Source organism: Panulirus ornatus, chromosome 40 (assembly GCF_036320965.1).
Source record: "Panulirus ornatus isolate Po-2019 chromosome 40, ASM3632096v1, whole genome shotgun sequence".
Lineage (NCBI taxonomy): Eukaryota > Metazoa > Arthropoda > Malacostraca > Decapoda > Palinuridae > Panulirus > Panulirus ornatus.
The window spans coordinates 13,811,248-13,828,747 of NC_092263.1; the positions used below are offsets into that span (position 1 = coordinate 13,811,248).

Genomic DNA, 17,500 nt, shown 5'->3' on the forward strand with positions numbered 1-17,500 from the left:
ATTTGTTCCCTTTGGGTTTGATTTGATCTAAGCTCCTTGTTTGAAGGAGGACCTTCTGCCTGGCTCCGACATAGGCCTTTTCGTCGTCCTCGTGGGCGCCTAGGACGAGGCCGACCTGCCGGTCCTCCTCGAAGGCGGCGCCCACCTGGCCCTCGAACGCGCCGGTATTATAGCAGTCGAAGGGATACTGCTTGAACCCTCGAGTAGGAGAATTGTAACGTGTCACTTCGACTCCTTCTGGACCCAAGGGTTTCCACTCGTCCTCCAGATGATCGTAGTTCCGACGCCCAGGGTCGTCGACGCTGCCAGAGACGTCGCTATCCGACGACGACGCCATCGGGCCGACGCCCAGGAGGTCGTCGAGGCCACAAAGGTCACCGTCGCTGGCGCTCTTGCTTCGTCTCAGACGCCCAAGCTTGCCCGTACCGACCCACTCCCTCCTCTTCCTCAAGCTTTCTATCTCCTCCTCCTGGATGACGCTTAGCTGGACCTCGCACGACAAAGGCCTCCTGTTGACGTACGTAGCCATCGCACAGGTCGGAGAGTGAGTATCGCACAGGTCGGAGAGTGAGTGAGTGAGAGAGAGAGTGAGAGAGAGAGAGGGTGAGAGAAAGAGGGTGTGTGCAAGTCCCTCCGTCACCCCAGCACACACGTCCGCCACTACTCCTTCCTCTACCACCACCACACCACCACCACACCACCACCACACCACCGCCACACCACCACCACACCACCGCCACACCACCACCACACCACCACCACCACACCACCACCACACCACCACCACACAGGGTTAACTACGTGGGTCTTGTACGCTCACACCACCACACCACCACCACCACACCACCGCCACCGCCTCATGAGTTCCTCACACTCGCACGTTATGAGGAGGAGGAAGAAGAAGAGGAGGAGGAAGAGGAGGAGGAGGAGGAGGATGAGGATCTCCTCCACACCTGACGGGGATGAGACGGTTACATGAATCAAGACACAAACGCGCGCGCGCACGCACGCACACTCCCTCACAACCCGAACCAACACCCAGGACGTCAAGGGCACATTCCTCAAACAGTTTTTTTTTTGGTCTTTCTCTCTCTCGTGGAAAAGGAGGAACGGAGGCCAGCTATGGGGGCGCCCTCCCACCTCACACGGCTCTTAACTCACAACTGTTGTCTGTGTCCAGCCGGGCTTATCAGCACCGATAACACGGGAAGAGAGACCTGGCCCACTCTGGGACTTGCTCAGAACGCTGATAAGGAGATGATAAAGACGACGTGTGTGTGTGTGTGTGTGTGTGTGTGTGTGTGTACATCTGGCATCTCTGATGTGTCCGGCGACGCGACATCATCCATACGATCAAGGGCGAGATGAGTGTGGGGGGGTCGGGCCGTCGCGCGTCGCAAAGAAGAGAAGCAATTAGAAAAAAAAAAAATGTTCGTCATTGATATAAAAAGGAAACCCAAACCCTCAGACATAACATACATCCTCTTTCTTTTTTTTTTAAACTTTAACTCCAAAGAGAATGTGTAGAAATCTACCATATGACAAGTCTAACCTGGGGGAAGAAAAAAACAGAGAGGTATGGACACAAAGACTAATTGTCTAACACCCAATCATCTCTTAAGTGATTAACTTAATTACCCCCCCCCCCCCCACCCGCGCCCCTGAGGCCCAATCTTTACCTCACAGTCTGGAATATCTCGCTACGTTTTCTATCATCAAAGCTACTACCCTCCCACGTTTTTCTCTTTTTTCTAATTACCCTCCGTTTTCGCTGCAAGTTCCCACGTTTTCTATAGCCTGGACCTCCCAGGGTACCGCCGTTTTCTATGTTCTAAACCTATGGAGGTCAGGCAATTTTTGTAGTTTCAAAACACCACAGACTGTGAGCCAGACATTTTCTTTTCTTTTTTTTAAGCGAAGAATCACCGCTTTAAACGCAATGTGACCCCGCCACCCGTTTTCTGTCAAAGCGATGTTTAACCCGTTTTCTATCAAAGCGATGGTTTAACCCGTTTTCTACACCCGAATCCTACGACGCCCATCCCATCTTCTCCGTGGCAGTGACCCGTGTTTTATACACTGCTTATCCCTCTCCCCCTCCCTCCCCCCCTCCCCTCCCCCACTCCCATGGCCCTTTTGACCTCAAGGGACAACGCTAAGGAGATTCGAAGGAGGACACGGTGTTGGAAAGTACCACACCAAGCGGCAGTGGCGAGCAATGTTCAAAGGAAGACACCAGACCGAGGTAACACACGAGTAAAATGTGATTAGGTGATATTTACATTCTCTATATCCCCCTGTAGTGAAGTTGGCCATCTTGAACTGGAGTGGTTTACAGCACGAGTCCAACTTCATTTACAGTCCCCCCCTCCCCCCCCTTTTCTATATTTACTCGGCTTCATTTACAACCCTTCTTTATGTACAAAAGAAAATGGAAATGAGGTTGTCAAGACTTAGAAGAATGCAAAAAAAAAAAGAAAATGTGTTCATGGTATGCGATGCATTCTGAACACACACACACACACACACACACACACACACTCGGCGAATATATACGTCCTCTCGTTAATGGACTTGATAAAGAAAACGGGGGGGGGGGGGTTAAGAATCCCGAGTTTTCTCTTTTTCAAAAGAAAAAGGGAAGTGGGGGGGAGGGGTGGGGTGGGGATGTTAGGAGAGAGAGAGAGAGAGAGAGAGAGAGAGAGAGAGAGAGAGAGAGAGAGAGAGAGAGAGAGAGAGAGAGAGACTCATCAGCTGGGAAAATTAGCGTCTGCTTTCCATAAAAGAAAGAAAGAAAAAAAAAATGGAGTTTGAGTAATCTAACTTTCTCATTACTTCCCCTGGCCTTCAAAAATATTTTTTTGGAGGGGGAGAGGGGGAGGGGGGGGAGGGGGAGGGGAGGGGAGGGGGAAGTGTGTGTGTGTGTGTGTGTGTGTGTGTGTGTGTGTGTGTGTATTTGTGCATAAAGGTTCGTGAATGAACAATCGATGAATGAATGAATGGTGTATCATATATCCTTCAATCTTTGATATACAAAGTGAATGACTGTTAAGTGACTTTGTTAAGTAACTCGCTAAGTGATGAGGTAAAGTAGGTGTGTAAGTGACCGGGTAGCTCACTAAAGTAATTCCATAAAGTAACTTGTAAGTGAGTAGGTAGGTTACTAAAGTAATTCCATTAAGTAATAGTTAAGTGAGTGGGTTGGTCACACTACAGTTTAAATCCCTTCTAAAGTGCACTACGATAAGTCTCTGGGTAAGTGGCATAGTTTAGATGATTGGGGCCCAAAATGATCCCTCTGCTAATCCTATTTTTTTTTTTTTACTAATCACATTAGATTAGATTAATTCTCCAACACCTGATTTGCTAGTCCAATTAGACAAGGGGGAGGATTATAGTGCTCATGGACCATACTGGTATTAATACAAATAAATGCTACAAAAAAAAAAAGGGAAAAGAAAACGGCGAATGATTCAGAAAGAAAACGTCAAACGTAATGCCATCTGCCCACAAAGCACTTTCTTCCCCCGAGCATATATTATACTGAATGACCCCCCCCCTTCCCCCCCCCGCCCCTTCCTCACCCCCCCTTGCCTGGCTAAGACTTACCCCCTTCCCATTTTCTACGATTTTCGAGAAATCATCAGAAAAGCATTCATAAGAAAATGGACAGAGGAGGAAGAAAATAGGAATTTAAACTCCCGCCTTTATGTAACCCGGATATAATTTTTCCCTAAAGTAAAGGGGTTGTAATTAGACGTGTCTCAACTCACACTGTCAAAATATTTTCTTCGAATTTATATGAAAAAAATGATTTCGAGAACGACCCCTTCCCTTGCCCCCAGAGTACGACCCCTCCCCTGCCCCCACTAGAGAGCGACCCCTTCCCCTGCCCCTAGAGAACGACGACCTCCCCTCCCCTTCCCCTACAGTACGACCCCTCTCTCTCTCTCTCCCCCCTAGGGACGACCCTGGCGCACGACCTCGACATTAAAACCAAGAGACGACAAACGCTTAGGACGACCCCCTCCCCCTCCTCCTCCCCCCCACACACACACTGCTCAGGCGGTGCGTCGCCCCCCCTCCCTCCCCCTCCCCCCCACCCCTCAGCACTCACAAAAGGGGGCAATATGATGACCATCATTTACACTCTCCCTTGGAGAGAGAGAGAGAGAGAGAGAGAGAGAGAGAGAGAGAGAGAGAGAGAGAGAGAGAGAGAGAGGAAGGGACCTTATATCCCACACTCTCCCTGGGAGAGAGAGGGGGGGAAAGGGACTTTATCTCCCACACTCTCCCTGGGAGAGAGAGAGAGAGAGAGAGAGAGAGAGAGAGAGAGAGAGAGAGAGAGAGAGAGAGAGAGGGGTTTAAGATGTACGTTCGCAAGGATTTCATTATAACGTTGGTTATAACCTCCATATATCTCACAAGATGGCAACCTCGTCTCTTCCTCTCCCACCCAAGGACCAAGGACGTCCGTGATCCTGCGACACGCCCTCGTCCGTGACGGCTGTGAAGATGTTGCTTAACACACACACACACACACACACACACACACACACACACACACATATATATATATATATATATATATATATATATATATATATATATATATATATATATATATATATATATATATATTCCTTCGAGTCCACTGGGAAAATGAAACACGATAAGTTCCCAAGTGCACTTTCGTGTAATAATCACATCATCATCAGGGGAGACGCAAGAGAGAGATATATAACAGTCAGTTGATATACATCGAAGAGACGAAGCTAGGACGCCATTTGTGTAAACATGCGATTGTTTACCAAACAATTGCATGTTTGGTAGAGCAGAAGGGAAAATGGTCTACAGAGAGAGAGAGAGAGAGAGAGGCCCCCCCTTTCACAGCAATATACCCTGTGATCAGCCAGCCAAGCCAAGGTTGATCCATATGTGATCCTCCCCCCGCCACACATACCTCCCCCTTCTCCTCCTCCCCCCCACATACCTCCCCCTTCTCCTCCTCCCCCCCACATACCTCCCCCTTCTCCCACCCCCCACATACCTCCCCCTTCTCCTCCTCCCCCCCACATACCTCCCCTTCTCCTCCTCCCCCCACATACCTCCCCCTTCTCCTCCTCCCCCCACATACCTCCCCTTCTCCCACCCCCCACATAACTCCCCCTTCTCCTCCTCCCCCCACATACCTCCCCCTTCTCCTCCTCCCCCCCACATACCTCCCCTTCTCCTCCCCCCACGTACCTCCCCCTTCTTCTCCCCCCCCCCAACCCCACAGGAGTAACACGCGCCTGAGAGACAGACAGACAGACAGATAAGACAGAAACAGACAGACATCGGGGTGACCGCCTGTCTCATCCAGCTGGCGCAGCTGGGAGCCTTAACGTTTCATGACCCGACCTCATGTCGTGGGGGGTCGAAGGTCACATAAACAATTATTACGACCATTTCCTCCGCCGGCCAGCCACCGCCCGCCTCATCCACCGCGAGACATCCACCTGGTCATCCACCGCAAGAAATCCACTTCGTCATCCACGTCCTGGTCATCCACCTTGTCATCCACGTCCCTGGTGATCCACCCTCATCATCCACGTCCCTGGTCATCCACCTCGTCATCCACGTCCCTGGTCATCCACCTCGTCATCCACGTCCCTGGTCATCCAAGCCCCTGGTGATCCACCTCGTCATCCACGTCCCTGGTCATCCACCCTCGTCATCCACGTCCCTGGTCATCCACCTCGTCATCCACGTCCCTGGTCATCCACCTCGTCATCCACGTCCCTGGTCATCATCCACTCGTCATCCACGTCCCTGGTCAAACACCTCGTCATCCACGTCCCTGTTCATCATCCACTCTCATCCACGTCCCTGGTGATCCACCCTCATCATCCACGTCCCTGGTCATCCACCTCCACGTCCCTGGTCATCATCCACTCGTCATCCACGACCCTGGTCATCCACTTCGTCATCCACGTCCCTGGTCATCATCCACTCTCATCATCCACGTCCCGGGTCATCATCCACTCGTCATCCACGGCCGATTCTTCTTCAAATCGAAATCATGAGACATTTTTCCCCTTTTTTTCCCCCAAATCGAATTCCCTTTTTTTTTTTCTTCGTCCTTCCAAATCGAAGGAAACTTTTCGACTTTATCATCAGCTCTCGTTACGCCCGACGCCCGTCTTCCTGCCTGACGGATATGTACCCTGACGTCTACCTGACCTGATTCGACCCCCGACCTGACCTGACCTGACCCCTGACCCTCCTCCTCCACCCCCGAAACCCCCCACTCCTCAATAATCTAATCCCTCTGTTATCCAAACCTCACCTGACTCAACCCCCTTAATGACCTATCCTTCTATTTTTCTGTCCAAACACCACCTGACCTGACCTGACCTGACCTGACCTCCAGTTATCTAACCCCTCTTTACCAACACCCTGACCTGCTTTGACCTGACTTGACCCCCCTCCCCCTCCACCCTTAGGTCAACCGTAAGATCCCCCCCTTCCCATTCGGGTCAAAACAAGGCTGTGACCTGACCCCCCCCCCCCCACCCCACAATCTAACCTTGTCTGTCTGTTCAGAGACCAGGGTTACGTACGGCAGTTTGGTGTTGAAAGAGACAGACAAACAGACAGAGAAACAGACAGACAAAGGAACCCCTTCTCTCTCTCTCTCTCTCTCTCTCTCTCTCTCTCTCTCTCTCTCTGGTCCCTCAAGGGCCCCCAAGGGTGCAGGAGTTAGGGCCCCTGTTATGGCTCCTCCTGGCCTATATCCCACACTGATCCTGGAGGAGTGAGGCGGGAGGGAAGGAAGGAAGCCAAGACTCTCTCAGTGTCTCGCCTCCTCTTTTATTATGGTCTTCCTCCTCCACCCCCACACCTCTCTCTCTCTCTCTATCTATCTATCTATCTATCTATCTATTTTTTCTTCTTTCGTCTTATTTCTCTCTTCTTCTTCTTTCTTCGTCTTCTTCTTCGTCTTTTTCTTCTTCTTCTTCTTCTTCTCTCTTCTTCTTTCTTCTATTTCTTCTTCTTCCTTATTCATCTTACTTCGTCTTCTTCATCATCTTCACCCTGTTTGACCTTGATGCTTCCACTAAACGACTCTCTCTGACCTTGGCCATGCGGCCCCCGTGACCTGAGGTGCTGGTGTGACCTCTGCTTCCATCACGTGACGCAAATTGCTCCTCTGACCTTCGATTTCCTCCCTCCCCTCCCCTCCTCCCATCCCCTCTCTTCCCCCCCCCCCTTCCGTGACCTGAGCGACACCTATGACCTCGCTTCTCGTCTCGTGATTTGATCGGCAGCTATGACCCCCTGACCTCATATTTCCCCCCCCTCCCTGTGACCTAATATGACCCCCCTGACCTCATATTTCCACCCTCCCCGTGACCTAATATGACCCCGACCTCATATTTCCCCCCTCCCCGTGACCTAATATGACCCCCTGACCTCATATTTCCACCCTCCCCGTGACCTAATATGACCCCCTGACCTCATATATTCCCTCCCTCCCTCCCCGTGACCTTAAGCCCATGGTCACCCCACACATGACCCAACAGTCTATTCTTGTCCGCATCCTGCTACATACGCCTTTCGTGACCCAACCCCCCATCTTCCCCCCTCCCCAGCCTTCCAGCACATGACCCCCTGGGCGCACCACATGCCACTAACCACATGCCACTACCCACATGCATACAACATAATACCCCTGACCACTTAAGGGGAACCCGGACGCACCACATGCCACTAACCCCTGCCACTTAAGGGAAGGACCCGGGCGCACCACATGCCACTAACCCCTGCCACCTAAGGGTAGGACCCGGGCGCACCACATGCCACTAACCCCTGCCACTTAAGGAGGACCCGGGCGCACCACATGCCACTAACCCCTGCCACTTAAGGAGGACCCGGGCGCACCACATGCCACTAACCCCTGTCACTTAAGGAGGACCCGGGCGCACCACATGCCACTAACCCCTGCCACTTAAGGAGGACCCGGGCGCACCACATGCCACTAACCCCTGCCACTTAAGAAGGAGGACCCGGGCGCACCACATGCCACTAACCCCTGCCACTTAAGATGGACCCGGGCGCACCACATGCCACTAACCCCTAACACTTAAGGGTGGACCCGGACGCACCACATGCCACTAACCCCTGCCACTTAAGGGAGGGACCCCGGCGTACCACATGCCACTAACCCCTGCCACTTAAGGGGAGGACCCGGACGCACCACATGCAACTAACCCCTGCCACTTAAGTAGGACCCAGGAACACCACATGCCACTAACCCCTGCCACTTAAGGGAGGGACCCCGGCGTACCAACTGAAAAGCCACTAACCCACCACAAGCCACTAACCCACCACAAAACAACGGACCCATCCAGCCTCGCTACTGACGTCAGCCACCGACATGAGACCATTGCTTGAACCATGGTTGATGTGGGGGGGAAGGGGGAAGGGGGAAGGGGGAGTAGAGGGAAGGGGGATGAGAGACAGAGAGACAGAGACAGACAGACAGACAGACAGACACACACACACACACACACACACACACACACACACACACGAGACAAGGAAATCAATGAAGGGGGGGGAGGAGGGGAGTCATCGTTCATCCCCCTCCCCCCCTTCTGACGTCGCAACCACCACTGCTGACGTCAATTGGGGGGAGAGGGGAGGGAGAGGGGAGGGAGAGGGGGGACGACGATAATGAAGATGGTGATGGGGAATGGGGATGGGAATGGTTGGTGGGAAGACAACGTAGAAGGAACAGAGAAGGGGGCCAGGTGAGGATATTCCCTCAAAGGCCCAGTCCTGTGTTCTTAACGCTACCTCGCTAATGCGGGAAATGGCGAATAGTATGAATATATATATATATATATATATATATATATATATATATATATATATATATATATATATACCCTTCCTGGTTTTTCCATCAATGGGACGTGTTGGGTCGATGTCACTGTCCCGCTGAAGTCAATGGCGTATGAAGGGATGTCACACGGGGGAGGGGGGGGGGGGAAGGGGGAAAGGACTTCTTCACGGTCGTTTTCTGTCACGGCAGCGACGTGGAAAACGGGAAACGAGGGGGAATTAAAGATGTGCATTGCGAGGTGTGTCATCAAGCGATGGTGGGCGGGGAAATGGTCACTGGCATCTGTTGTGTGAGAGAGAGAGAGGGAGAGAGAGAGAGAGAGAGAGAGAGAGAGAGAGAGAGAGAGAGAGAGAGAGAGAATGTGGTGATGGTGGTGATGGTGTTGGTGATGGTGATGGGGATGGTGGTGGTGATGGGGATGGTGATGGTGTTGGTGATGGTGATGGTGGTGATGGTGATGGGGATGGTGGTGGTGATGGGGATGGTGATGGTGGTGGTGTTGGTGATGGTGGGGATGGTGATGGGGATGGTGGTGGTGGATGGTGAAGGAGAAAGAGGCATTGGGAGAAAGTCTCAATAAGACATTAACTGCCTAAAGCCTCTTCAATACTTGTTCAAGACTTGTCTCACGGCCAGTTTCTTAATGGTTAATGGCAAAACGCCATTGACAGACCTCCTAAAGCACACACACACACACACACACACACACATATATCTTTATTTCATACTATTCGCCATTTCCCGCGTTAGTAAGGTAGCGTTAAGAACAGAGGACTGGGCCTTTGAGGGAATATCCTCACCTGGCCCCCTTCTCTGTTCCTTCTTTTGGAAAATTAAAAAAAAACTGAGAGGGGAGGATTTCCAGCCCCCCGCTCCCTCCCCTTTTAGTCGCCTTCTACGACACGCAGGGAATACGTGGGAAGTATTCTTTCTCCCCTATCCCCAGGGATATATATATATATATATATATATATATATATATATATATATATATATATTTTTTTTTTTTTTTTTAATTTTCCAAAAGAAGGAACAGAGAAGAGGGCCAGGTGAGGATATTCCCTCAAAGGCCCAGTCCTCTGTTATTAACGCTACCTCGCTATCGCGGGAAATAGCGAATAGTATGAAAAAAAAAAAATAAAAATAAAAAAAAAATATATATATATATATATATATATATATATATATATATATATATATATATATATATATATATATATATATATATCCCCCAAGGCAATACTAGCAATATAAAGTTCTCTACATTGAAAAACTTTGAGCATTTACCCCACAGGAGAAGAGAGTTGAAAATCCTCCCTCCCCCCCTCCGCCCCCCCTTTGCAATAAACCACCCCACACCTCAAGTGTCTCATTACCCCCCCGGATCCCCCCATTCAACACCCACCCCCACAGACCCCATCTACCCACCCACCCAATCACCCACATGGCCCCAGAATTTCCCTGAGTACCTCATACAACCCCATAACAACCCACCCCCTACACACACACACACACTCACACACACACATACACACACACCTCCCCTAGAGGAGTTGCCACAACAACGTATGATACTAGAACCAAGGGCGTGGTTGTGTGTCCTTCCCCTCGGTTCTCGTGGACGAATTCTAGGTTGGACAGAGGTGGAGGGGGAAGGGGGACAGACAAGAGGGGAACCAGACACCCCTCTACCCCCCTCCCCCAGGTCGTTACTGCAGTCTGGGGTCACCGTCGTAATGACCGGCTGTTCCTAGAGGGGGGTGGGTGGGGGTTTCGGGAGGTTTTGAGGAGGGGGTAGGGAAGGGTGGGGGGAAAGGGGGGAAGGGGGGTCGGTCGAGGTCTATCTGGGCCACAGGATAATCAGCTAACCCGGTCAATCTTGGGCACAGGTTAATACCTGTCATCACTGAGCCATTATTAACCCCAGAGAGAGAGAGAGAGAGAGAGAGAGAGAGAGAGAGAGAGAGAGAGAGAGAGAGAGAGAGAGAGGCCGCCCCCCACCCTCCCCCTAGTTGCACTACTGTCCTCTCCAGCTCACGTTTTCTTCAGCTATTTTTGGCTTTTGTTTGCAAGCACAATGTATTTTTTCTCTTTTTCTTTTTTTTTTTCTTGGCCTCTTTGCATATCATGAATATACATTTGAATGATTAAAAAATATAGACAAGTGTGTGTGTAACATATATATATATATATATATATATATATATATATATATATATATATATATATATACTCAATCGGGTGTTTCACTACTTCCAGTAGCAGGGTAATGTAGACCCCCATTCATCCACTGCGTTCTCCAAGGTATTACGCGAAACCCGAGATAACACGTAAATAAAGTGATAAAGAAAACGAAAACTAGCCAGACAATCTGGGAGGGTAGACTCAATCAATCTGGTATACAATGGGGTTTTGTCGCATCGCAACATCGAATGACCATATGACCATCTTGAAGGCCCTGGAAAATTTTAGCCCAGACGACAGTACTATGCAATGATATCTCCTAGGAATACCTTAGCATAAACAACAATAAAAGAATAAACATCTACAGAATTACCTGTAAAGTGACGACAAAAATGACCAAGAAAGCTCTTAAACTGATTATATTATTTTTCCCCCCGCGACCAAAACGCCATTTCCTAATCTCACTTCCAAAACGAAGATATATATATATATATAAAAACAAAGACTTTCTAGTATAGAGCTTCACAGGAAATATTTCTTTTTTTTCTCTCATTACGCGGCAGTCAAAAACCCCCCCCTGGCCGTAACAATAGGCCTCCTGGTCCACACAAAGGCACACTCCCACTTATTATGTAAATGTGAACGCGTGTGGGCGGTCAAGTTCCATTTATATATATATATATATATATATATATATATATATATATATATATATATATATATATTTTTTTTTTTTTTTTTTGCTTTGTTGCTGTCTCCCGCGTTTGCGAGGTAGCGCAATTAAAAAAAAAAAGACGATCGTCAGAAACAGCGGTGAGGTGGGTCACCACGACCACGACGGAGAGAAATGAAACGACCGATGAGGTAGTCGTTCCGGTGAACAGAGGACGTAAGCGACGCGCGGACATGCTATGTAAAAAAAAAACACGACGTCGGAGTAATACTACCAAACCACGCCTCAAGGCCTCCTACCCACGCCTATGTAGCCACGCCCACCCTAACCTCACCCACGCCCCTCCCTAACCCACCTACATCTTGTACGAGGTACGAGGCTGTGAAATATAAACCTCCCCTCCCCCCAAAAAACAAAGTTATCTTAGATTATCTTCATCTTGCAGGGCTTTGGAGGAGAGGCGGAGTGGGTGTTCATAATCCCGCTATCGTGCACGACGGCACGACCCAGTGAGCACGACCCTGTGCCGTCGTGCTCACAGGGTCGTACCGTCGAGCTCAAAGGGTCGTAACGACGTGCTCAAAGGGTCGTACCGTCGTACCCTGTGAGCAAGTCATTACGACCCACTGAGCACGTCGTTAGACCCACTGGGCACGACGGTACGACCCTGTGAGCACGACGGTACGCCCCTGTGAGCACGACGGTACGCCCCTGTGAGCACGACAGTACGACCCTGTGAGCACGAAGGCGCGAATCCTGAACACAATACGACTGTCCGTCTCCCTTGTTGTGCTCGACTTAACGACCCTTGGTTAGGATGGGGGGGGGGGTCGTCGTCACGTGACAGACCCCCACGCCATCGTACCAGACGATCGACCAGTCGTACTCGATCAAGAAGTCGTCCCTATGTGCTGCTGAGGGGGGGGGGGGGGGGTGGTCGTACCGTCGTGAATGAAGGGTTAAACTGTACCGTCCGTCCGGGGCAACGCAGAAACTGTGCGACGGGTCGCCCCGTGTGGCGCTTCGTGGGATCACGCCAGTAGCCCGGGCCACGCCACGCCGGGCCACGCCGGGCCACGCCGAGCCCCGAATTCGGGCCACAGTGCAATGATATGCCATATGACCTCCCCTCCCCCCCACGCAAACCCCCACCACAACCCCCACCACAACCCCAGCCCCCACCCCACACCCGTCTCCACCCGTCTTGGCCTTACCTTGCCGCAACACACGAACACACACACGCACGCACCTGCGGCACAGAGAGAGAGAGAGAGAGAGAGAGAGAGAGAGAGAGAGAGAGAGAGAGAGAGAGAGAGAGAGAGAGACGGAGGGGCAAGGGTTGGGGAAACTGGGTTAATCTATGTGGGGGAGGGGTTTGGCGGTGGGGTTTGATGGGGCTGGTTTTCAACCTTGGCCTAATAACACACAGAGGAAAAGGGGTAAAATGCAAGGCCACAGAATAGCACGTGTGTATTGACCAACCCGACCAAATCATAAGAAATGATAAGCAATTTAGAATAAACCTATTTTTCCCTATTTACTGATTTAAAAAACACTGATTTCGACAAACTAATTCCTCCAATAACCTCAATTGATATATATATATATATATATATATATATATATATATATATATATATATATATATATATATATATAGACAGACCAATTTAAAACAGACCTTTCAACAGATGTGTCACAAAAAAAACATTTCCATTAAGACAACACACAAACAGACAACAACAACACATAATACAAGAACATATAATACAACAGCGCACAATACAATACATCAGCGCACAGCAACTGCGCATCATACACTACGAATTACGATGGCGGGAAATACCAAGTCTACAATATTGATGGCGTGCCATGCTGGTCGCTACTTTCGTATACACCCACCATTTGCGATGGCAGGAAAGGTGGCAATATACTCGCTGTATATCACCACTAAAAAAACGCTCGTTACTCACAACACTTCATCAAACCTGGGTATATATATATATATAGGATCATCACATCACGACTCGTATGAACCACGCCACACACACACACACACATACACATCATTGTATTATACGCTAATCCCGTCATATTATACATTATACACCTTGTCTACCCGTCATACGAGGATTGGGTATAATTCTGATATACTGTCACCCTCCCCAGCATACCAGGGAGATTATAGAAGTAAAAACGTGATATATGACACAGTGAAATATGTGATATATGACACTAACACTATTCTTATGACTTGACACGATTATCACTGTATTTAACATACAACTACAGTATGCCAAAATCATACATCTATCGTTCTAATCAACATATCACCACAATATGCTAAAATCATGGTTGTTATATTCAACGAATCACCGCACGCGGCGCACGGCAAAATATACACACACACACACACACACACACACACACCTGCCATCGTACTTGACATTCTAATACAGAATTGTGTGTGTGTGTGTGTATATATATATATATATATATATATATATATATATATATATATATATATATATATATAACACTCATTGTATATATGACATCATAATATATATATATATATATATATATATATATATATATATATATATATATATATATATATATATATATATATATATATATATCACACTATGCCTCCATATATGAGTCATATGTCATCACAAATCCACATATGACCCGTGCATCAGTGTACGCAGTTCACAATAACAGAGGGAAAATGGAACACTAGAAACGTTCCCCCTTAAGAAGAACCAGAAAAAATGATGAAGAAAACGCAAATCAATACGCGAAACGAAAATGGGGGGTCAAAGGTGCACGAACCCTTCAATCATAGAACACGAGAGGTCAAAATAGGGTATCTCAACACAGGTCTTCAAGCCTTAGAAAACAACACCGTTGTTCTTCCCTGTGGCATTATCTCGACCCCGGAGCTTTCGAAACACATCTTCAAATTGCGCGAGACGACGCCCCCCAAAAACCACACGTTTCAGACCATTTCACCGTGACTCTCGTGTCTTCTTCAGTGTGACCTGAAACGCGTGGGACCCCGGGTGCCATAACTCGTACCACACGGGCCATTTTCTGTTGCGCCAAGACGACCCCGGGAAGCTGTTCAACGACAGGCGGTGGCGGCTGGTGCTGTCGGAAAGTCGTCCAGACGCTTCCTGGGAACGACTGTAGGAGGTCGTCCCCCTGAAAACGACTGTCGGAGGTCGTCCAGACGCCCCCTAAAACGACTGTCGGAGGTCGTCCCCCTGAAAACGAATGTCGGAGGTCGTCCCCCTGAAAACGACTATCGGAGGTCGTCCCCCCTCCAAATGACTGTCAGAGGTCGTCCAGACGCCCCCTGGAAACGACTGTCGGAGGTCGTCCCCCTCCAAACGACTGTCGAAGGTCGTCCCCCTCCAAACGACTGTCGAAGGTCGTCCAACCACCCCCGAAAACGACAGTCGAAGGTCGTCCAGTCTGGACTCCCCTGGACCAAGGCTACAGCAGCTGTCGTGTGCATGTGTGTGTGTGGTGTGGACGACCAACACGACCACCACCACCACGACGCCTCGTGTCTCCACCATCACACCGGCTGGTCTGAACCCTACCTGCCTGACACACCCCCCAAACAACTTGGTTGATCGAGGACACATCCCAAACCACCAATCTATCGAGGTCAACAAGCTGCTTCGCCATTGGTCGGGTCTACGATGATGATGATGATGATGATGACAATGATGATAGAGAGAGTGAGTTCTTGGTTGACCACTCAATAGGGGTCATTACAGACCCAATTCTTGTATTTCTTTCTTGAGTTCAGTCTTGGGCAACACGTCTCGCAAGATCTTCCCAAAAAAACTTAATGATTCATGGAATATAAGTATGTTTTCCCTCTTGGCTACGATCATTGAAAGGTGATTGTCGTGTATGACCGTCCGTGTGTGGGCAGTAAACGACCACTCTACACTTTATATATATTTTTCTCCCGTAGGACCATAATTCAAACGTCCTCGAGAGAGAGAGAGAGAGAGACAAAAAATGATTCACTTTCTACCAAAGTTTTTTTGAAATGGTGTGAGGAGGAGGCATGTTTTACCCAAGCATTATTGTTTTTTTGTTTCTTGTTTGACATAGAACATAAATTTTGAGTTGAATGATGTGTGGTTCATCTGTTTGTTGTGTACATATATTGCATGTATGTTAAATATTCTATGTTACATGTCTATTATGTACGTATGTTACATGTATGTTAGGTATTCTATGTTACATGTATGTTATGTATGTTACATGTAGGTTATGTATCTTCTGTTACATGTATGTTATGTACGTATGTTACATGTAGGTTATGTACGTATGTTACATTATGATATGTAAGTATGTGCTGAACTGTAATGAAATGTGCTGAGGTGCACTGAAGTGTACTAAAGTTTATTGAAGTGCACTGAAGTGTGTTGAAGTGTATTGAAGTTTACTTAAGTTTACTGAAGTGTACTGAAGTATACTGAAGTGGTGGTATTACACAAAAACGCTGGGGGACTTCTCGTGTTTCATATACCCAGGCTTGACTTTGTCATCTTCTTAAAAGCTTCGTATATATTTCACTTAATGAATATATACACAATACAATGTACATGATGATATACATCATGTATATGACGATGTATATAACAATCACTGGAATACCTTAAAACTACTGAACACAATTACTGTGCAATGACATCAAAAGAGACGTAAATTGTTCTTTCAATTTAGAAAAAACACAAAAAAAAATTTTCTTTTCCTTTTTTTTAAGTTCCGTCAGCACTTATTCTCCTGTGCTATAGGGGGGACGGGCCTGGGGTTGCCTTCTATCACAGAAAATGGAAGGGGAGAAAACTGAAGTTTAGGCCCAGCTCAAGCCTATCGGCAGCTCCTCAACCAGACCACCTCACATGCTGTAAAAATTTTGGACGAGAGAGAGAGAGAGAGAGAGAGAGAGAGAGAGAGAGAGAGAGAGAGAGAGAGAGAGAGAGAGAGAGAGAAAGGGGGGGGGGGAGAAATAAAAGTAACACTATCGCCCGGCAAAATAATAACCATGATCGGCAACACTGCCGCCCACAAACGCAACGGCGGACGCTAATGTACCACCAACCAGGTCGGACCTGGAAAGCAGAAACGGCCAAGATATATAAAAAAAAAATATGGTTGCATAATTGGGACGATGGCAACTGCTGAGACCATTGTTGCCGTAATGCTCGCGTGACAGAGCGAAATGACGACCTTACGTCACGGTGATTTCGCTGTGGAGGGGGATGATAAGTGGTTGCCACCACGGACGCTACCAGATTCCGGAGGGAAACTACTAATACTACAGTTCGAAATGATGATTCATATCCTCGAGGGAGAATGGATTGACCTACTCCCTATATATATATATATATATATATATATATATATATATATATATATATATATATCATACTTAATCGCCGTCTCCCGCGTTAGCGAGGTAGCGCAAGGAAACAGACGAAAGAAATGGCCCAACCCACTCACATACACATGTATATACATAAACGCCCTCACACGCACATATACAAACCTATACATATACATACACAGACATATACATATATATACACATGTATCTATTCATACTCGCTGCCTTCATCCATTCCCGTCGGCACCCCGCAAAACATATTTGCCATTTCCCGCGTTAGCGAGGTAGCGCTAAGAACATAGGTCCTTCAAGGGTTGTACCGTCGTGT

General features: G+C 48.3%; 1 protein-coding gene across 9 annotated transcripts in view; it reads right to left on the minus strand.

Annotated features, from left to right (window-relative positions):
• The window catches only part of LOC139761441 (pleckstrin homology domain-containing family G member 5-like), a 593,230-nt gene that overhangs the window by 201,220 nt on the left and 374,510 nt on the right, over positions 1–17,500 (minus strand). Inside the window, exon 1 of one of the 9 annotated variants that reach the window (XM_071685645.1) lies at positions 1–696. This exon is cut by the window's left edge and continues 179 nt beyond it. The exons of the other annotated variants lie outside the window; for them this stretch is intronic. Coding sequence (XP_071541746.1) covers positions 1–529 — 529 coding nt within the window. The 5' untranslated portion in view covers positions 530–696. Of the gene's footprint in view, positions 697–17,500 lie in introns of those variants that run through there. 9 annotated transcript variants of the gene reach the window in all.